This window comes from Scatophagus argus, chromosome 19 (assembly GCF_020382885.2).
Source record: "Scatophagus argus isolate fScaArg1 chromosome 19, fScaArg1.pri, whole genome shotgun sequence".
Classification (NCBI taxonomy): Eukaryota; Metazoa; Chordata; class Actinopteri; family Scatophagidae; genus Scatophagus; species Scatophagus argus.
This window is the reverse complement of record NC_058511.1, coordinates 6,415,286-6,438,272: the sequence shown is the minus strand read 5'-3', so window position 1 is coordinate 6,438,272 and position 22,987 is coordinate 6,415,286. Positions and strand designations below refer to the sequence as shown.

Genomic DNA, 22,987 nt, shown 5'->3' with positions numbered 1-22,987 from the left:
ATATCGTCATGACAACTATTTTATGTTTTCTGAATTTTAACAGATGGGTGTTTGTCTTTGCTGTTTATTTGCAAATCCAACAGTTGTGGAACAACATTATCAGTCATTAAGAGCTGTGTTTGTGGCCACATGGTGAGTTTAAGTCCATTATTCACTCTCCTATTTTGGTCTCCACCAGCTCTCCATGTAAATATCTAGAAAATAAATGTTTCACTGTGTTCACAAGTTAGTGTTCACTGTGGGTCAGAAACAGAGACACAAACTAGAAACACATTTTTCTACTTTATTCTTTCAGTGGCCAAAGAAATGAATTCTTCCACACAGGGGAAAAAAATGGGAGAAAACAAACCTCCAGGACGCCAAACCAAACTTGAAGCCTCCCAGTTTATTTCAAAGCTCACAAGTAGGGATTACAAAATTACAGTGCTTCAATTGCAACAGTTCAAGGAGTAGTAAGAGAAGAGTAGGAGAGATGACAGACGAGTTGAGGAATTTTGAGCAAGTCATGCAAAAAAGGTGTGGGAGAAGGCCTCCGTTTATAATAGCACCCTTTGTGGAAAAAAAAAATAAATCCATCTGTCCGTAGGTCAGTGCAAAAATAGTAATGATTATATGCATACAAAGAAAATAGATATATATTTATATACTGTATATACTCGACTGTTGACTACAGACACAAAGAGAGATACAGAGACTTGTAAAGCGAAGCCCATTTTCACCAGAGCCTCTGAGTCCGAGACTCTTAAAAAAGTCTAGTCGTAAAGAGTGCACATCAAACGTGACAGCTTGATATGGTTCTAATACAGAACCGTGTTTCCAAATAAAAGGGAGCCGATACCCAGATGCCTCTTGGAGCTGTCAATCAGGCTGTGACCTCTACAGAAAGACCAGTGTGGGAAAGACAGACAGCACCATAATGAGTGGACAGCGTCCCCTCGCAGACCAGGAGCACACAGCATGCTTCGTTTTCCAACCGGAGAGTAATGTACAGTATGACGGTTACATTGTTCAGTCAAATAGATCATTACATACAAAAAGCCATGTGCCGCTGCAGTTGTAGGAACCAGCAGATGGGACGAAAAGGTACATTATTCTTATATAAGACTGGCTCAGATGGTAAGCACTCGCTCCGATCTTTTTTTTTCTTTTGTAAATTACTGAATATAAATGCACAAGCTACAAACGTGTGATAAATTGTTATTATATACCTTTTTTTTTATGTCATATTCAAATATATTGTGGAGCACCAGTAGACACCAATGACAACAAAAATACAAGTGAAGACACGTCGCCACACAAACGTCATCTCAAACTTCGATCTGAGGCTGCAAACTGTTAATCACGCTCAAAATGCTTCACCTAAAAAAAAAAAAAAACCACCTCACAAAACATTTGTCTTGACAGTCGGGTAAAGACGCAACCTGTTACAATTTCATTTGCATAGCATGAATTTTCACATGAGGGACTTTTTTTTTCCGAAGCTTATTCTTGTGAAAGTTGGTGTTGTAAAGCCTTAAAGAGTGCACTGTGTGTTTGTGTTCACCATGCTATGAAAACTCACATACTCCTTCATCCTGCTGACTGAGACACACGTGATCATTCTCCAGACTTCTGGCTTCAGATGTACTTTGAAGATAAAATGGTTCACAGAGGTCGTATTGCAAAATAAACACCGGTTGCTTTGACAATGATATTGTTAGCCCTGTGCTTCATTTTACGCCTTTATTTTCATGCAAACAATGGAGAGCCGAACACAAAACAGAAGAACGTGCGAAGAGAAACAGAACAGAAACTATCATTTGTGAGCAAGCTGCTTCCATTCAGCCTGGCAAGGCCTACAAAATACTGGATTTTTTGCTCTGAATTTCACATTTAAACTTCAGTTAAAAGACGCTCCTTCATGTGTTAGAAACTTTGAAAGCCTGTGAGTTCATCAAATCAACGCCAGTTAGATGAAAGATGGCAAAGTGATCTGATTTGTGATGTGATTCAGGCTAAAAAAAAGGCTTATTCACATTTTAGCTCTCAGACAACAACACTGACATCTGAAATTTAGTCTTAATGCTGACTTTTCATATAATCATGCACAAAATCATCTCAACAAGACAAGGTCTTTGTACTGTGTGCAGGTGGTGAACTGCACCTTAAAACACATTCATCCCACCTGCGTACTAAGAGGTGTCTGTTTTTATCACTTCCACTAAAACTGTAAACAACTGAGAGAGTCAAATGTGGAAAAACCAATGCGGCTGAAAAGGAAAATTTGGATTCAGTTTGATCAGAATGAAGGCATGAAGAAGTAACAGTAGCAACTTGAATAAATTTTTATTTAGCCTTTCTCTACCCACATGAAACTGTTGTGAGTATATTCGAATGCAACAGGATGAGGCTAAACTTTGTGCATATACTTTACACCACTATTTAGTGAGGAGTTGATTTACAATTCACTGTGGTGTTCAGAGTCTCCTTCAAATGTCACCATGAGATCAGAATTATGTAAGGAGTGTTTTATTTACCTCGAGGCTTTTCTAACATCTTATGAAATTCTGCATATGAATCAGGAGGGGCGGAAATCCACGTGTTACACAGAGACAAAGGTGGAGCTTTTGTCCGGGAGATCCAATTCGACCTCGTTCTGCATTCGTCTGCACGTGATGGTGAACCATGCGCAGGCCCAGCGCTGACACATGAATTAAGGCATCGATAGAGGCACTCGAACAGCACGTGACAGCAGCGCTTGCCTATGCAAGGCAGAGGAGCTCACTTAACTGTAGCTTAGTGTCAGCGACATGCAGGTTGGAAAAGGCTGGACGAAGGGTCACACTGTTCTACTGCACCACCGCCGTCTCACTACACCGCGATCATGGAGAGGAAGTGAATGTTTGTTTCAAGTCTGTACTTTAACTCTGCTACCTTGCAATAAAGGAACTCTGAATTTAGGGCATTGACAAACAGACATATGTAGCTATGTGTGTACACAGTAGAGAGCATTACAACAGAGCTGGGAGTAAAAATGAACAGAGGACGTAAAAGAAGCAAGTGGTGAAAATCCTCAGTTCGGTTACATTAATCATCACGAGTAGCCCTGTTTTACAGCATTCACTCACTGTTTCAAAATGTTCTTTCCTCTGCCAGCAGCCATGCATTGAAAAAAGCTCTTATGGCTGTCTGGTAATATATATATATATATATATATATATATACTGTATATATATATATATATATATATTGCTAAAATATATGCATATGTGGATGCAGGAATGGCAAAATGAAGAAGCAAACACACAAAATGTGAATTCGTGTTTCTGCATATTTGGGAAATGCACAGATGACCGACATAAACCCACAAGCTGCACTCAAAAAAATAAAACCCCATTTTTTTCTACCTCTTGTACACGTTCGCGCCAAATATTACAGCATAACTGTACGCACCATAAACATATAGAACTGAACGACAGTAGATACATTAACATCAAAATGGCATCTCAGCAAAGAGCTGGAAATGTTTTGTAATCATAACCAATATATACACATAAGATCAAGGTCTCAGTTGCATTCCACTCTGAAATTATTGCACAGTAAGCCGCTGTGGGCTTGTCATGGTCACCCCCATAAACCCCTGTATAAAAATAGAACAACAACATTAACACACCAAACAAGTCTTCATGGTTTTTTTTTTGTTGTTTTTTTTTTTTTTTTGACAGGCACTGCCGTGGCCAACCCCGCCTGAGTCTGCAGACATAAACTGTGTACCACAGTGTGAGCTTTAAGTGTCCCTCTTTTCAGTAACTGCTCCTAAGCACGCTGAGTATCTTTACCAAATACCAAATTTTATTTTCTCTCATGTTTGCTCCTCTGCGGTCACAAATGGAAAGCTTCCCACTGATCGCCTTCCCTCTATACCACGCTAACTCGTCCTCTCCTCTGGGACTTTGGCCAGGTCCAAACAGTAGGGATTTTTGGCATTTCTCATCACCGCTGACCCAGAGCTTTGGCACTCCAGAGAGTCCAACATGAGCACGTGGAGGTTCAAGAAGAATACAGCCGCTCTCACGCTCCAAACCAGCTCACAGAGCAGCCGATCTCTCTCGAAAAACAGCGAGAGTGAGCACAAGTGTGAGCGTCGAAGTCGAAGGGTCCGCTTAGACGACGGTCTCCACACCAATCAGCTTTGGTGTGAGGATTCGTGGCGTTATTCCATTGTTGAGGTCCTCCTCAAACTCCAACAGCTGACCCATGAAGTTGAGGTTCGGGGAGATGATGGGCCTCCTGGCTTTGACAAACTTATAGGCGTCCGTCATGGTCATCCAGGTGTGCTTCATCAGGTAGGCAATCACAATGGTGGCTGAACGAGAAACGCCTGCCTGGCAGTGAATCAGAAGGCCCATACCCGCTTGATGTGCTTCCTCTGCAGAGAGGAACATGGAAACAATCAGAACACAATACAGTAAACACTTTGGGGGAAGTTCAGTCATCGCATCTGATAAGATATTAAAGCTTCCTTTGTGGTCAGGAATTTAGAACTGGGTAGCTCAGTATTTTTGTTACCAACTGAAGTGTATTGGTAGAGGATTAGAAACTGTGAAAGTGCTGAACGATGGCACTGAATGTTTGATCAGATTCACGGTATTTTCTGTGATATCTCTTCATTAAAATAACCATTTTGTATTTCAGAAAAAAGCTGTGCATGGTAGTTTGCTTGCTGTAAAAATATCTAATGCAGTCACACAACTGCCATCACATATTAGCCAAATACAACCTCAAAGCACTCTTTATATGATTTCAAGTCAAAAATGTCTACAATAGTTTCCCAGTTCCCAAAACTATAGGTCCAAAAAGTAAATCTGAGGGATCACAGGATGATAATTTTCACACATATGTTTGTTTGCTTCTTTTCTTGTGAAATAAACTGCTTCAGGACTTCAAACAATCTGAGATTTTACGAATGGCTCTTATGCTTGATTGCTTAAGACTATAAAGAAAACTTTACTTTGTCTTAGAGGGTCACAAGACCAAAGATTTGGGAGCCACTGCGTAAGCTAGGCCCACAATGAAACTTTTATTGCTTCTATAAGTTTTTGTACCAATGAATTCAAACGCCTCCTCAAAGTACTGCCGCAGGTTCTGTTTGTTGCTGTCTGTGGCGGGGAGGCGCTTGTAGACGAAGAGGCCCGTGTCATAGTGGTAGAGCGGCAGGTGGGTGGTCACGTTTAGGATGTAGCCGATGTTGAAGCGCTGCAGCAGGCTGATGTCCTGAGCGTCGTGCTCGTTCCCCAGATAGAGGAAGGGCAGGATTGGTGTGAGCTCTGCGTTCTCTATGTCCGGGGTGGAGGGCAGGGAATGAGGTAGCGCCCCCGTCAGGCCGGCAGCCGCACCGGTGTCCAAGCCCTCGTGAAGGTGCAGCGAGTGCTCGCACAGGTTCTCGTGGCTCTGTCTGAAGCTGCTAAGGCCTCCTGTGAACACAAACAGCTCAAAGTAAGTACTAGTACACTTTGTGTCAAATTATTTTTGCTAAATAAATGAATAAAATCATCCAACAACCTTTTCGTTATAGTTTCCTTAGATAGAGCATGAACCTAACACTGTCAGGGGTTATGGGTTCAATTCCTACTATGAGCCCTTCAGGTTAAAAATACTTCTGTCCAGCACGTGGCACACATTAGGACTGAGCAGGACAAGCTTTACATACACATCTGATAAAAGCAACGACAAGTCGCTTTACATAAAGGCACTAGAACACTACTGAAATCAGTTCTCTCGATCCTTAGACTACGCTGTCACACTTGGTTGTAATTTCGAACGTCCAGTTTAAATGAATATGAAGGGTTGATTCCATATGAAACAAGTGAACAAGTCCGTCTTTAAGAAAGACAGAAACTGCCAAAATAGTTAGTTGCCTAGTCTTTAGTTATTACTAAAGACAGCATCCATTTGCTAAACAGCATGAGAAATCCCCCTCATTCATCTGAAGGTAAATAGATGTACTGAATGTTTAATATGCTTCTCACTAGACATCTGCACTTCCCCAAATAACTGGTTTGCACCTGTTGTCGGTGATGGCATCGGCCAAAGTTTCCCTTCAGCACAAGAGTTGTGTGGGGGAGGGGGATGGAAAGTCTCTCACACACACACACACACACACACACACACACACACACACACACACACACACACACAGTATCAGTTGATGTATTGTTCACATTACAGGAGTTGACATCATGCCATGTGAGGTCATCGCACAACCTCCCCTGTGTGACCGGGCAGGTGGGTATCTCCTGTCAACTGTCGGCTCAGTGTTCACCATAAAGCAGTCCGATTGTTAACCGTGAACAAAGACATTAACGTAATGTTGTGCCACAGCTCCCACTACATCAGAGTAATAATCAGACTGTAGTAACTAAAAGAAAGGGAAGTCTTAACACGGTGCCTGACACAAATGTCAACTGGACATTAAGGGGAATTTCCAAAGACATTGATATTTTCTTACACTTCCAAATATTCTGAGCTCATGAGACAGAGCTGTATTAATGAAGGTAATTTCACATTAATTTAAAAACTTTATTCAATATTTTTTCACATGTGTACTTTTCTTAAGAATGCCAAAATCAGAATTTCAAATAACCATTGTGACCATGTGTTCTTCATCTTTCTGGCTAATGTAATTCCTAAATGTACAACATTTATTTATTTATTTTTGCCGTTTACAGACATCGCTTTATAGCAGCAACATTTGCAGTGGACACAGAGTAACATTTAATTTATTCGTAGTTGTATTTGTGGTCATGTGAAGAACTTAACTCCAGTATTCACTCTTTTATGAGCTCCGTTTTGGGCTCCACCAACTCCTGTGGTAAATATCTGCATTCACCCTCAAGTCGCTAACTCTCCTTCATTTGATGCTGAGCAGGGAGGGTACAGGAGGGGTTGATTTTTAAAGGTTGATATTATAACTATAGCTTGGAGTGCGAACAAGCAGATCATCAATTAGTCAGCCGAACGAACGACAAGTAACCTTTAACTTCATTAGAAACAGGAGCTTGCTATCAGAGCCAAGTTCAGCTGATACCAACAATTTGTAATACATCCCATCGACGATGATTAATCGGCCAAACAGATTAATCAGTCGACCTCAAGTGTACAATGCTCATTTATGAGGGTTTTCTGAAGGAAAATGAAGCTCATGAGACAGACTTTGTGGGTTGTAAAACCAAAACAACCAGCTAAACCAACCCTCCCACGATGGTAAAATGCTTAATATCTGATAGGTACACGCTGAACTGTGAAAATTAGCTCAATCTGAACCAAAGTCTTTATTTTCAGGTCAAAGCCAACTGATAAAGAACACTTCTCTTAATAAACAGGAGAATAAGTGAACTTCCAGAAGCAGCACAGTGCTGTGAGATGAAATCTGTCGAGTGTGACCGTCTGTCATTATCTCTGAACCAAACTCGCGGAGGAAAACATGAAAACTGTGTCTATCGCTTTCATAAGCCAGGGACTCAGTTCCTGCTAAGAAACGGCCGCTTCTGCCTCGCAAGGCCTCTCACACCACAGACCTGCTGTTTCCAGCGCTTACCCTAAACCTTTCCGACACCACTGACATGTTGTTTATGGCAGTTCTGACGGATTAAATGTAACCTATTACCGCTCTGAGCTGTAGCAGCAGGGCAGGGACGGAAGACTTTGTGGTTCCAGTGGAGCAGAGAATCACACAACAACCGTATTACAATAAATCATGACTAAGATATGCTGGTAGCTGGGCAAATATGAGTTAATTATTCAGCAGCATTCATACAAGCATCTTCCAAATATGTCACTGCTAGTACTACGGTTTGTGGTAATCACAACCCTGTGCTTACGCCCTCTAATTAAAAAAGTCTTCATCTCTGTGTTTTCCGAAAACGAATAACTAATCACCACTACATTAAGAAAGAAACTGAAAGAAGAAAGGCAGAAGTATTAATTATAATGGAACCAAGGCTCATTAGCATTACAAATTTTGTGCTCAGGGTTTGATTTGACAGTTTGATAAAATAGCGACCATTAAATCATACATACATGAGTATTTTGATTATGCAGGCTACAATCCAATGTGTAAATGAGGACACACAGGACATAACTGGCCATTTCTGATAGGAAAAAAGGACTTGTAGATATAAAAAGAGAAAACTCAGGCTGAGCCATTTGATTCCCTAACCAAAGTGGATGTCTTGCATTTTGCAAGAATTAAACCCGTGGAAAAAAAAAGAAACAAGAACAAGACAGTCTGCCTGTTCCTCCCACTGAGGCGAGCTTCAGACAGGCACCAATGCAGGATGAGAGGCTGGAGAGGAGCCTCGTCCATCAAAGTACACACAAGAGGACTAAGAGACGAGAAGAGAAGAGATCAAGGTGCTGTGATCTTGCGGCTAGACGGTGACTCGGAGGCATTCAGGAAACACTCACAGCCCAGCCCCCAACGCGACATGCTGCTCCAGCTTCAAACACACACACCAAAGATAGAAAACATGGCAGCGAACCAGGGACTGCTATCTCAGTAGGCCGCCTTATTTACTAACAGCTACCTCTCACTCCCTGCAAAATGCTTAATATGTGTCATGTGCAAAGCTGGAGTTGAAGAGTGTGTGCATATGTTTGACGGGCCTGATTATACATGCAAAAGCTGTTGTGTATGCTGTTGTGAGTGGTGACAGGATGATAAAACTACAGCCAGTGTGTTTACAGGCAACATCAGCTGACCAAAACAAGAAAGGGCAAAGTTTAACAGGCTCTGCACACACACAAAAAAGCACACTAGTTTCATGCCAGTTCATATTGCCACTAATCGTCTATGGCTGCTGAATCAAACATTGTTTTCAGATGTCTGAATTGGTTTACTCCCACTAGAGTCAAACCAAAGCCCATGAAATTGTAGTTTACGTCCCTTTTGTATACAGAAAAGCCGTCTTTCCCAAGTGTTGTTAAGCCCACTAAGGTGTTACCTTTGAGGATGATGGGGTCCTTGCCCTCCCTCCTAAGTGACTCCAGGACCACATGCAGTGGCTGGGAGAATGTCAGCCTGCTGGGGTCTGTGGTGCTCTCATCGTAAACCACAATCTCTTTGGAGAAGATGCCCTTATAAGAGTCCTTGCCCTCGCGGCAGGAGATGAGGTCCAGCACGGTGATCTTGCCCTGCTGCAGCCGCCGTCGGCTGATCTTGTCGGAACAGTTGATGTGCACGGCCCCCCGGATGTGGCTCTTGTTGTACTCCATGAAGGGCCGGCAGTCGATGATGACCGGCACGGGCCCCACAGGGTGTCCCATGGGGCAGCAGGTCATCCGTTTGGCCAGCTCATTGGGGTGGATGACCCTCACTGCTGACAGGGCTTTTGGTGTGCCTGGGGCGAGACTTGGGGCGCTTAATGCTTCATGGTTGCTAACCATAGGGGTCGGGGGCCCGGCATAGCTGAGGTTGGGGCTGCTGGCGCTCACCTGGCTGTGACTGAGGCTCTGGCTGTCCTTCTCATAGGTAGTCACAGAGCAGCAGCTGGCACTGCTGCATCCACACGACAATGAGCGCGTGGAGCCCTTGGATGAGGGCATATACGTTACAAGATTGGCCGTCGCCCGGATCTTCACCACGGTGGTGCTGATGACTGTCTTGCTGCCGGTGCTGGTGGCAATGGAGTCCAGGTAGCTGGTGTCCAGGCGCAGTTGGAGTTCCTGAGGTCGGATCGGCCTTGGCAGCGCCACCACAATTCTTTCGTCAAGGGGAGATGGAGGCATGGGGAGGCCGAGGGCTGGACGTTTATGGAGAAGTCAACAAGCCGCTCTGTGGGGACAGAAACAGGCAAAAACGTGAGGCAAGGAGGAGAATCTTTGTAAAACTGTTCGGTTCAACGAATTCTGCATCCACTGATTCTGATCAAGGCTGCGAATGAACCAGCAGAGAGCACAAAAGCCGACCTCCGGTCTGTTTGATCAACACGTAAACTAGAAAACGGCCGCTGGAGCCAAATATTAGTAGTGTCAACACCTGCAGGGTTACACCCAACTTGGTGGGAAAAATTTAGGCGTGACAGAGTGGCCACTAATAATAAACACTGAAATCATCACAGAGTCTGGTGTAACTGAATCACTTTGTAATTAATATGAATCATCCTCCATATACTGTACGTGTGTGTGTGTGTGTGTGTGAGAGAGAGAGAGAGAGAGAGAGAGAGAGAGGGGTTGAATTTTTTATCCCAACTCTACTCTGTCTGATCCAAAGCTTTTATAACAAGAGGGGGGGAAAAAAGAGAAAAAAGATAAAATACTGCATCAACCCTACGCCGCAGTTTGGTCTCTCCCCCAAACGGAAAGTCGGGGTACAAAAGAAAAAAAAAAAAGGATGGCAATTCCTTTTGATCACCAGCTTTTTAAAAGCATGTCATCCTGGCACATTATGTAAAGACGCCAGCCGAGCACCGCCTGTCCCGGCCATTGCCGTGTCTTTAAGCTCGGTGCAGCTTCAGCAAAAAAAAAAAGCAGAAATCATTCATGGCTAAATTCATTGAAGAAACCGGCATGAGAACGTGCCGAGAATGTGATATGGCCCTGAGGACGAGACGAACTGATCAGATGAGCTCAACGCTGAAGGAAATTCAGTTCCGCACCGCCTTGTGAAATAAAACAAAACATCATAAAGAACAAAATGCGATGGTTGCATTATAAAAGACAGGGAGGTGGGGACTGTAACTTTGTCGCAACGGTGCCAAACAATAAACACAAAAGCTTTAATATGTCATTAATAGAATTATATAACGATAGTAAATCACTAATCAGCCCAAAACGGGTGAAATCTCTATGACTGTGCATTTCAAATACAACTTGAGCCTTGCACACTAATTTCCAAACTTGCCTCGTATTTCTCCTTACCGGTGAGTGTCGCGGTACGCCGTAGACGGATTTATGATCTCCGCTCGCTGACAACGTTGCCTCCATTCAGTCCGTCCCAGTGTTGTGGAGCGGCAACATTTTTTAGTACTTTTACCTCGCTCTCCCCAGAAATAATATTGAAGGAAGTCTGCCAGCCTACAGAAGTTGCGCAGCGGGACTGACGCGAGTGTGAGCCAATACGCGACTTCATTAATATTAAATTTGATCCTTTTGTACAGTGAGGTCCGGCCCGGTGGTGGGAGGGATTTGGCCCGAGCTGCGTGCTTCTGTGGCTGCCTCTAGCTTGAACTGCCTTCAGTAACACTTACGTGCTGGGATGATGTCACTGGCAGCCAATCAAAAGTCTCTCCAGGAGCCTCGAGGAAGAAGACGCGGTTGCCTTCACGGCTGCTCGTAAAGTCTTTAACGTACAGCGAAGCTGCCAAAGAGAAGATAAATGGGAGCCTGTAGTGAAATGTGCTGCAGTGGCACAAGAAGGGCAAATTAGACGTTTAAATAAGGTGGTCAGTGATGTGGCAGCCAATTTATACATAATTTTGACAATGACTAGATACTGGAAAAGACCAGTGTTAAAATTAATTATCAGAATCACAACACATTGGTAGAAAATCAGTATATATGCTATAAAGATAAGATAAGATAAGATCAAAAGGAAGGAGCTGGAATAAAAATATAAATAAAAAGCTCAAAATCCAAAATATACACAATGCCACAGATATTAACAGCTGTAACCATAAGGTTTATAAGGTGGTCATAACTCAAGTTGAGAGTGAGATGGAGAGTTAACACTAGTTCCCAATATTGTCAGCTGTAACAGGCAACAATTGAATCACAACTTAAGGGGCCCTTTTTCATTTAAGACTTGTTGAAGATGTAAGCAAAGTTCATGTGTAAATGTGGATCAGTTCCATTAGGCAGCACAGTTTTAGGGTGCTGGTCTTGTCCATGCTGTCTCACTGTCACACTGTCATGGCTTACTGGGACACTTGAACACGACAGAGCCATTGTCAGTGTATTATTAACACCATTGCTTTAATGGAGAGAAAATCTTGTTGCTTGGTTAATCATCTAGCCTTCCACCAAATTTCATTTAAATCTGTCTGTTTTTGAATATCCCGTCAACTGATAGTTAAAGAAACAGGAAAACAATTGGAACCGAAACTGTGACCTCCTAGGAAGAGGTCTACAGAAGAGGTCCGGTCTACAAAGAAGTGTGTTTTTATATTGAGATATCTCCATGTCCTTTATCTTTTCATTTCTTGTGATTATATTTCCTCACCCATCTCTCTGATAAGCTTTTTCCAAATGAATCATTCGAAGGCCTGCTGAGCTGGAGAGATAATATCTGAACCTTTAAGAACAAACCACCACATTTTCTACATTTTCATGTTCCTTCTGCTACTTTTCTACTGTTATGGGTTTGTATCTTTCTAGTTTTCGGGTTACAGTTACAACTTTAATCATTTGCTTCATTTTATGCATCTATTTTGGGAAAGTTTTGCTTTATTTCACTCTGACAATTTTCCAGAAACACTTTGATATTTCCCACAGCCCCTGAAGGCAGTATTACCCAAACCTGTGTGACAAAACCATGAAACACAGCTGGCAATACCAGTTCCCCTTCAAATTCACTCACCGGTACATTAAACACATTCGTCTGTTAAAGGACATTAAGCACATTTCCTTTTAAAAACCTACACAATTGACCACATTTTTAATTGTAATATAACATAATGAAAGAATAAAAACGTAACAATGAAGATGGTGTCTTGCTTGTGTAAGACAAACAGTGACAAGCGACCTGTGTGTGAGATAGAGAGGTAACATCATTCGTGTTAATAAGTAGGTGTCTTTGGCAGGAGTGCTTTTAACCCAGTGCCAAGTTGGCGGACTCCACAGTCCCATATGACAGGACCCATGTTGAGGTGAGAGGGTCTCGCTGGCTTCAAACCCCAAGTATAATCTCTGCTCTCTATTTATCTTCGTTGGCAACCAGAAACAATGCAGGACATGTATTATTGCTTCTATTATTAGCCCCCTGTACAGTTATTTATAAATGGACAGAGCTGATCAAAGTCCTTTCAGATTGGATTTCCAGGGACTTCTGTTTCGCCTGTGATGAAGGGTGAGTGAGCAAGCAGGTGTCAAATTGGTGGTCATGTTTTTCTTGTGACATTTAAGGCAGTGGCCAAATGATTTAAAATGTCAACGTTTAGTCATGTAAAATTCATTCAAACCCTAAGATGCAACTTTGCTGTTGTTTTTTTTTACCTCCATAACATAGAATTTACTTGACCTGACACACAGGACATCGTTACTGTCCAGTGAAAGATTTATCTCCAAATTTTAGATCTTTTTAGATCATTTAAAGGAGTGACAGCTAGCTTCATGCAAATATCGAGCAAGTAACACGGCTCGCTGTGCGGCTGATCGTACAAACAGACCATCTGAGATGTCTGTGCTTCTTGGTACAGTTCAATTAGCTGCAGCTACAATAAGTAAAATCCTGCTTACACACTGAAGCATCGGTATTAACACTCTAATAATGTAATACGCAATAATGCATCAGCAACAGGCACCATTTTCTAAGGAACAAGTGTTTTATTTGTCATACTTCAAGTACTTAATGATGAAAATACTTCTGAACATTAACTGCAGCCTAAAAAAGGTTTTAATGGAGTACTTTTAGACTGTTGTATTCGAATTGTATACTTGTGAGAAAAGCACAATAGTAAGTTCAGGAAATGCGTAGGCATAGTTACACTTGAGTATCTTTTCCTCATCTGCTGTGTTTTCCCCCCTTTTGTAGAAAGTGTATTATAATGGTAGAAATGTGAAGCAGTTAAGAGTCTTTCAAAGGGGAGTGTCTTCTAAAAGACTTATTGAGAATTCAAACACTGTGACCTGATCGGTTATGTAAATTCAACCAGTTCGGCCTGTATGGCTGGTTTCATTAGGCCACGGGTTAGTCAAGCTGACACCAGTGTATTCTGTAGCATCTACGGTAACACGGGACTCTTGTTTTCAGTGCAACATAAATGAAAGGCTGTTTTTTGATAAGATAAGAGGGATTACCAAGTCTGCACCATCAAAACCTCTGAAAGCGATCTGATAAGGGAATGGCGTTTTGATCAGATGAGTTTGTGGTTATTATGATGACATGTGAGTGATGTTTATCAGGAACAATGAAGCAGATGCTGACAGGTTACCTGGAAGTGATGCTGGTTCCTAAAAGCACTCAGTTCTAATTCAACTATGAATGAAAGGTTTGAGACTCAAAACAGTCTTATTTCAGCCTTTTCTCCTAGAAATTACATTTCTATATTATCAATTAGCTTCAGGGAAATGTTTGATTATTTTATGCTTATTTCCCCATTTCATATTTACAGGAAAATTGAAGGATGCCAAAATTACACCAGTAATCTCTCAATTGTGAGCTGTGAGCAGGTGGAGGTTAAATAGTTTGAATAGTTGAATAGTTTACCGATGTTACGAGCCTTTTATTATTTCATTTTCAACGCTCAACAGGATGAGAAACCTCGTTTTACAACAAATTTCTCCCTTCTGTGAGATCTCGAACTGGATTGAGCCGACTAGCTTCCTTTTTAAATGTCAGCCCATGGAAAACATGACAGACTGTGGCTTTGTGTATCTGTTTAGAGATCACACGATACGAAATAATGTCAAACTGTGATGTAAAACATAGTCAAGTGGTTAGCCTTTTTTAGCTGCTCGGCATGGAAAACATGACTATATCTTGGTGCGGTATTCGCTGACCCAGATGAAAGACACAAACCACTTCCTGTCTTCAGCAAGGTACAGACTCAGTGTTGCCTTTAGAGCAGCACAGGAAGATCTCAACCTCATATAACCTTGGACACCCGTAGTCGTACATAAATTCATTTAGCAAAGACCCAAGAGATGGTGTTTGAATCACAAATTAGCCTATTTACTAATTGCTGTTTTAAGTCTTTAATATGTAAAAGCCTGCCCCCCTCCCCCGCTCCCAGTATTTCATCCCATCTGGCCATTAACTTCTTTTCTCTTTCATTGCTGAGGATTTAAGAAATGGGGAAATGTTGCTACTGATGGTTTCTAGGAAGGAATAGCACAGATGGGCCTACTGCAGTCTCAACAGCTTGAAAAGCAACATGTCCAGCAATGGCGAGAAGGGACACTGCCAAAGATTCAACAGCCTGTCGACCTATGCCCATTTACTTTTTGCATTTATCAGCTTCCAGTCTGTAAGGCTGTAACACAACACACAGCTTCAAATGTGCGCGACCTCCTGAAACTTGATGGGTTGATTATCTCTCTGACTGTCATTTTAAATCAGTTTCATTAGCTTCATTAGGAAATTTAATTATATGAGCAAGAGTTTAACCGAGGACTGACACAGCTTTCCAAAATAACATTCTGTTTGTCATTAATGCTCGGGCTGTGTGACTATCATTGTACTGTCTGAGCTATGAGAGTCCAAAAAGAAAAAAAAAACAAACTGTCAGCCCAGTCTGTCGACACATTATGGTGCCTCCCTCTGAAATACTGTCACACCATCACTGCATGTCTTTGTTTATTTTTTGATTTATTTGATGGAAAGTCGATTTCCTGTCTAAACTTTTCTGAGTACTGACAGCATGTGACAAATTTCACAGTTTCAGAGTTTGACTTGAAACATTGCATGAAAATACATGCTAAAATGCTAGAACTAACACTAAATAAATAAAATAAATAATCTAATAGGATACCCAACATGTAATTTGGAAAACCCAACTTAGATTCCATCTCAGCAAAGAAGAGTCACTATTAGTCAGCAATACACTGATAACACTATATAGACAAAAGTATCTGGACACCCATCTTTATGGGTCTCTTTTTCAGGGGTTGGGCTCAGCTTCCAGTGAAGGTAAATCTTAATGCTTCAGCATACCAAGACATTTTGGACAATGCTATGCTTCCAACTTTGTGGCAACAGTTTGTTGAAGGCCCTTTTCTATTCCAGCATGACTGTGCCCCAGTGCACAAAGCAAAGCTCCATAAAGACATGGTTGGATGAGTTTGGTGTGGAAGAACTTGACTGGCCCACACAGAGCCCTGACCTCAACCCCATCCAACACCTTTGGGATGAACTGGAGCAGAGACTGTGAGCCAGACCTTTTGGTCCAACATCAGTGTCTGACTTCCCAATGCTCTGCTGCATGAATGGGCAACAACTCCTACATGTTGCAGAAAGCCTTCCCAGAGGAGCGGAAGCTGTTATAGCTGCAAAGCTGTCTGTGTGTTTAGAATGAGGCGTCATTAAAGTCCCCGTTAATGTCATGGTAAGGTGTCCCAGTATTTTTGTCCATGTGTATGTGTGTGTAATTACATGCAAACTTTTTATGCTGTTGACATGTCTTACCAGCTTACCAACCCTAACTTGAAGGAAAATCTATTACGTAACAGTTGACATTTATAAGGCATTATACAACAGAGATAAATCTACCAGAACATTTTTAACCTCTATTTAACTTGGAAAACTTCACTGATACTAAAAATCATTTTTCGGTGTTCTGGCTCAAGATAGTAATAAAATAAATAAGTCAAAGTCAAATACAAAGCAGATAATATAAAATATGCACAAAATCGTGATCAAACTGAAAAACAACAACAACATTCAACGGATAACTGCTCTCAGTGGTTACACGTCAAGTTACATTTCAGCTGCTTTCATCGCTCTGTCTTCAACTGACGTTCCAACTCTTTTCAACGTTTTCACTTTGACTGACACTTCAGACCCGCAGCTCTCAAGCGTTCACCTTTAAGCAACACTACAAAGTCTTCTTCACCACTCGTGACTTTCACAAATTCCACCGTCCGTTTGCTATTTACACAAACTGCTTACAGTGTTTACACTTCACTCTGCACCTGAAATGACTTTTTCTTTCAGTTTGTACAGCATACCTTCAACTGACACAGTTTCTCACTCGGGCTTTGACTGACGTTTTAGCTTCATTTAGTCTTCGTATTTGAGTTGACGCTTCGGTTTCATTCAGTGCCAACTTCTTTCAGTAACTGTCGCCACTTCAGCCGCAGCTTCAGTAATTTCAGATGCTTCAACTGTGAATTTTCAGCGGCCAACACACATGGATTTCTTTGTAAAATGTGTCCTTTCTTGTGGTTCGTTTCAAATTATAAACTCATTATTAAACAGCATAGGAAGCCTAATTGATGGCTGACGGTTTCAGTTCCTTTCAATGCTTACACTTTGACTGGCATGTCAGACGCTTTCAGGTCTCACGTCTTCAGCTCTGAACAACAGCGAAACGCGTTTGCCTCTTCTAATTTTCACAGCTTTCGTCGTTTGCACACAGCTAACGCAGCTGCTTTCAATGTTTACACTTCAGCTGTCAATTTTTAGTTCATAAATCCTGTCAGGGCTTCTTTAACTACAAGTTCGTGCTCTGGTTTTCCTCCATCTTGACTGACATGTCACTGCAGTGAACCGGAATTGCATCTTTGAAACTCCTCTCAGCGCTGCAACTTCTTTCTGTGTTTGTTCTTTGACTTTCAACTACTACTTCATTTTTTTCAAATGTTTCCACTGCAAATATATTCATCTCGTTATTTTCCTATTACACTAAATACTGTACAAAAAAACTATTTGTTCCATGAGATCTGTTTGAGTCTTGATGCCAAACCACAGCCAAGCTTGTTATGAGAGCTGACATGACCATGCCATGACGAGTGAAGGCATTTTAATTGCTTAAAAAGAGAGTGCAACCACCCAAAGGATAATCTTCAACTGGCACTTCAAATCATTTCAGGTCTCAGGTTTTCACATCTGAACAACAACGACAGCAAGTTTTACCTCTTTAGATTACCACAAGGATGATAAAATCAAAATGAGCATTTCGATTACAATTTATAAAATCGTGTTAAGAACTGCATCCTGTACACAAACAAAATGGTAAATTGCAAGGAGTAAATCAATGCAGTGTTGTGTCAGTGTGTTAAGAAGGATACATTTTTACTAATAATACATTTCTAACACAGTCATCTTGTGATACCCACCTCCTCTAAAAACCGTCTCACAACCCTGAGGGGAGTTTCCACTGAAAGTGACTGAAATTAGCGGACGGTTGCAGGCTCTGAAAACAAAAGAAAAAGCATCTACTAAAAGGACAAATGTCTCCTTAAAGTGTTGCCTGTGCGAGGAGGCCAGTCGGCTGTGACGGATTACCGGCAGAAGTAGAGTTTACACCTAACAATAACAGCTACATCACTGAACTCATAACAACCCTATTTTCTCTGAGTTGGGCTAGTCTGCTCAGTATTATTCATTCAAGTTGGCATGTCCCTTCGCCTGAGGAGGGGGTGAATCATCCTCATGGTCACTTAGCAACAACCAAATATTGTCTAGTTAGCCATCAGAAAATTTAAACATTCACTCTTACTTCCTCACACATACACTTGTGCTTATACTGAATAAAGTCAGTGACGAAGCTTATTTTGAAAAACTGTAGTGCTCGGTACGTATGTACGGCACTTGTGTGCACTGGCAATTTTGGTTTACCTCATGCTTTGATGAAATCTGAGATAATGATCTCAAGAATAGCAAATACTGTCATTCTCCCTGCAGTGGGAGCCCAATTTAATTCTGACCTTATCCGAGAATGGAAGCATATCATACACATGGATGGATTTAGATGACTGAGGGTATTAGATGATATCCCCAGATATTTATACCCATCGCCCACAGTAAGCGTCTGTTTATTAAATGGTTGCGTCTTCTTAGAGGTTATAAACCAAACTTCTCAGCCATGACCCCTCGAGTTGAGCGACTTATCAGAAATACTCGCTCGCTGCCCCCAGCCGCTGAAGCAAACGCAGGGATAACACAATATAAATAACAATGACTCTCTCTGCACCCACTGCTAATCATGTCTAAATAGCAACTGTTTCTAGGACGGGGGGGTCACCTGCTGCATGTCTGTGTGGGAGCCAGGGCCTTTTAGCTCTGCATGGCGGTCCCAGAGGGAGGCTGAGGTTTAACCTCTGTTGGCAGCTGTTCTGGACTTTGACTGCAATAATAATAATACTACAAATGAATGCGAGTGAATGTACAGCAGGACCCCATGCTGAAACACTCGTTCACAGTTAGCTGGCTTTGTCTAAATGTGAAACTTTCACGTCTTTACTGAAGCAGATTTTTAAATGAAGGGTGAGTTTCTTTAGTTCTTTTCTTTATCTCCTCAGCCACAGTTGCTAATACTGTGCATGCTAACTCCTCAGTACTCCTACATTATTCTATACAAGCAGTAGGGGCTGTCAGAAATGTAAAACGCTTCACTTCCTGAATGACAGGGGACGACTGTGCAAGGAAAAACTTTCCAGACACCAGGTGGATAGAATAGCAAATGTAAAACCGTTATGAACTGAATAACATATGTGTTCAGTTATTCGGTGAATTGCAAACAAATATGTGACTTTGTTTTTGTCTGTACTGGACTCAAAACTGATATTTATATTTATTATATTTATACAATTTTAAAATCTTCCTGCATTTTCAGTTATATTTATGAAAGTTCCCAAAACCTTATTCCATTTTAGACATCAATCAAAATATGAAGGTGCATCATGTCAAACATATAACAAATTCTGTATTGTAACCCAATGGAGACATAGTAAAAGTCATATTTTTTGACACTATTCTCCTGGTTAAAAAAAAAATCATTCACATACAGTTGAATTTCCTCCTTTAGTCAACACCATGCAAAAAAGCTCATCATGATAGCATCAAGCTGCTGTCATTGCAAGGAAGCAAATGCTTTACATACGCTGGACCAGTATGACAAGTAATAAAGTTTTTGTGAAAACAAACCTGCCCAATCAGCTGAAACGGCTGAGAGGACAATTACACTATATCATAGGTTCACTTCATTTGCTTAAATTATATTCAGGTGGCAGTTGTGTGCAATATTATGCTAACAGGAAGTGATGAACAGGATGACATATGAAACAAAGACAAGGAGCAAAATACAAAGTAAGCAGTATGCAGCAGTTAGCAAGCACTCAGTTCACCAACATGTTGTCTGCATCCCATCAGTCTGCTTGTATTAAGAATTATTGATTGCTCAGACAAGAAAGTGTAAATTTGATTGTGCCTACAATAAAGCTTTAATTACATTGTGTGTGTGTGTGTGTGTGTGTGTGTGTTTTGGGGTGTTTCCATCTCAATGTATCTTTGTTCTAAAAGTGGCACATCTACGAACATTGTTTTGATGGGAAAAAACAATCTCAAGTCAAGGTCCACTCACAAGCTTATTTCCAGAGTTAACCCGCTGCATTTCATTTCCCTCATGAAACTGGGTTTTCCCAAGGTTAATAATGAACCCTGAACAATCAGTTATTGTTATTGTTTGTATCTCATTTTCATGGTGTGTGAATTAGAACAATGAGACAGACACTGATTAAACACACTTTTCATTGAACAGTAATGATGTCTTGATCATTCTTTCTGGACTCTTCTGATTTAAACATGCTGTACATCTTTTTCTGCTCTTCTTAAAGAAGCATTTCACCAAATTTCGGTTATTCTGCAGTCGGTCTCAAGAGCTACTTGAAAAAAATATTTTAAAAAAATAACCCTCTTGTGGACACATCACATGACCCAACAATCTTTGTCTTCAGATTTTCTCTTCTTTCATCTGAGTCTCTTTGGAAAACTAATGATGTCCATTCATGCTCTTCTCCTCCTTGTTCACAGACTGACAAAGTGGAAGCCCGCAATGCAGGAAAGCTGATGAGTATGCAAATGATCGGAGACAGAGCGAGAGACAAAAGGAGACAAATGGAAGTAGAGAGGCAGTAGTGAAGAGTGATATATGTCATTTGGTGATGTCATGCATCCAAGCGTCCAGGGTGACAGCGGCGGTGGTAACGGCCTGAGTCAGAGGATGACATCAACGCTACAAGCTGTCAGACAGGTTGTGAAAGGGCTTAGTCCCACGCTCCCATTGTTCTCCGGTTAATTCTGTTATTCAGCCTGCCACCGGCTTTACCATTTGTTAATCTGACCTAACACGCAGTTAAACACAGCACAAAGACACACAAACAGCAAATTTAAAGGCCACCATAGAAAAAAAAAAAGGCCAGCGGCGAAATGTCAGCCTGTAATACACCATTACAGCTTTTTGAATACAAAAGCAGAAGCACACAGTTTTGAGTGAGGTCAGGCAATGAAGATTTACTGGCAGACAGATTCAGCAGAGGTTACAGGGCTTGAATTGATTAGCTCAGTGTTTGGCTGATGTTGAATTTGAAAACAAATAGATTCATTAAGAGGATGAGTCTGATGATATTCTTTATTTATCTCGCCATCGACAAAGTCCCAAAACCAAAGCCTGTAGATTATTTCTCTGTGTCACAGAGGCTCCATTGCTGTCCAAAAAACATTAAACTCACACATCAGTGAGCCACACTGTTGCACTGGGTGGCATGTTCCTCATTTACAAATTTAAATAGTTGATGTGCTTTTTTTGTTGTTGTTGAGTACATCCTACATGCACAGCGCTGCTGTAAAAAAAAGTGAAAGCAAAATTTATATTAAATAACAAAGTCACTACTTACTACTGTCCAGCCCTTTTAGAACATTGCTGAGCCTTTAAGTTTTTAATATGAATCAGTAGGCTTTGGGCTTAGTGGCACATACAGGCTAAGGAAGTCAGAGAATAGTGACAAACAGGTTAAAACACTCTTGAAGAAAAGTGCATGGATATTATCAGTTCAGCAGGTAACCTATAAATGTTCACCATCTTGATTTAGCGTGTTAGCGTGCTAACATTTATCAAAAGTACACTGAAATAAAAGTAAGGGGATCACCAAATGTAATCAGGATTTGTCTCTGGGGGTCCATACATATCTGAAGCCTACAAAAGTGCATGCCATGTCCATCTAGAAATATTTCAATCTGGACCAAACTGGTGGACTGACGGACCAGCATTGGACTGCTAGCATACCTAAAAATAATGGGGCTAAATACCTGTGGATCTGTATGACAAAGACCTGATCAACTTTAATCCATTATTTCCACACTTTGCTTTTAAGGGGTTAAAAGCTTTTTCACTAATGCATTTAATAACCTGACACACTTTAGGCATTACATATCCAAATGACAAATTTGAACTGATGTCAGTGTTACATCATGCTGAAAAGTTCAACCACATTAGCTCCACTAACAGCCTTACAGACACACAGGGCGTGCGAGGAAGGGCTGGTTGAGAGAAGAGGATGAGTAAAGGCGAAAATGCAGACACAGACAGACAGACAGACAGACAGGCCAAGCTCTCAAGCTCCCACATTCATTCAAAATGTACCAGTCTTTGCTGTATTTTCCAGCCACACAACCCCCCACTATGTAGACAAAAAAAAAAGGCTTCTTTGGTGTCAGGCCGACTTTGCTTGTTTGTATCTGTGCTTACACAGAAGTACAGAGAAGCAGGGACAACATGAGTCACCAGGCACTTATATATGATTACATGAGTCAATGTGGTAGGTAACAAGTTGGTTTCAAGAACATCCTTTCAAAGAATCATCTGACCTACCAGGTATTGTAGCATACCTGTGGAGTTTCAGAGTATTGCACCAAGTGTGAAACACGTTTCATTTTGCAGACAGCAGTGTGATAAGTGAGCACGTGGATGATATCACTGCGATGATATCACCTCCCAAATGGTATAAATATTCATTATGTTTTCTTTTTAGTTAAAAATCTAAGATTACATGTTTACTGAAAAGTGCCATTATCCCCTCTGTACAGTCATGACATTCACCAGTGGGACGAGAAGAGGGCATAAATTAGGAGATTACATCATGTGAGTCCACACAAAAAGAGGCCCACATGTTGAATAAAAGCAAATTAGATCTTTCAGAGGCTCTATTCACACATTCAGGCTACGTCAAAGCTGAGGACACGGCGTCAAATGCATGCTGTGCGTTGCAGGTGACCGGAGCGCCCCCTGCAGGACACGGCTATAGTAACATAAGATACACTTAATTGATGTGGCACTTTATTTGGTTCAGTCTTAGA

At 41.3% G+C, this 22,987-nt stretch overlaps 1 protein-coding gene across 2 annotated transcripts; it reads right to left on the bottom strand.

Moving 5' to 3' along the window:
- Positions 1–365: 365 nt before the first annotated feature.
- On the bottom strand, positions 366–11,236 carry dusp10 (dual specificity phosphatase 10). Of its 2 annotated transcripts, none has more exons than XM_046373500.1 (4): positions 10,880–11,236; positions 8,982–9,811; positions 5,085–5,453; positions 366–4,408 (listed from the first exon to the last, which is right to left on the bottom strand). In XM_046373500.1, the coding sequence occupies exons 2-4, from the start codon at positions 9,763–9,765 to the stop codon at positions 4,143–4,145; spliced, it is 1,419 nt and encodes a 472-aa protein (XP_046229456.1). In that variant the 5' UTR covers positions 9,766–9,811; positions 10,880–11,236; the 3' UTR covers positions 366–4,142. The 2 variants fall into 2 exon arrangements, with proteins under 2 accessions (XP_046229456.1, XP_046229455.1); XM_046373499.1 differs by having other exon boundaries at positions 10,897–11,236.
- Positions 11,237–22,987: the final 11,751 nt, after the last annotated feature.

Excerpts from the sequence above, each read along its gene's own strand:
- dusp10 (XM_046373500.1), bottom strand. The coding sequence starts at position 9,765 with ATGCCTCCATCTCCCCTTGACGAAAGAATTGTGGTGGCGCTGCCAAGG. Across the intron at positions 5,454-8,981 it reads GGACCCCATCATCCTCAAAG|GAGGCCTTAGCAGCTTCAGA; the intron begins GTAACACCTTAG and ends TTGTGTTCACAG. Across the intron at positions 4,409-5,084 it reads GGAGGCGTTTGAATTCATTG|AGGAAGCACATCAAGCGGGT; the intron begins GTACAAAAACTT and ends TCCTCTCTGCAG.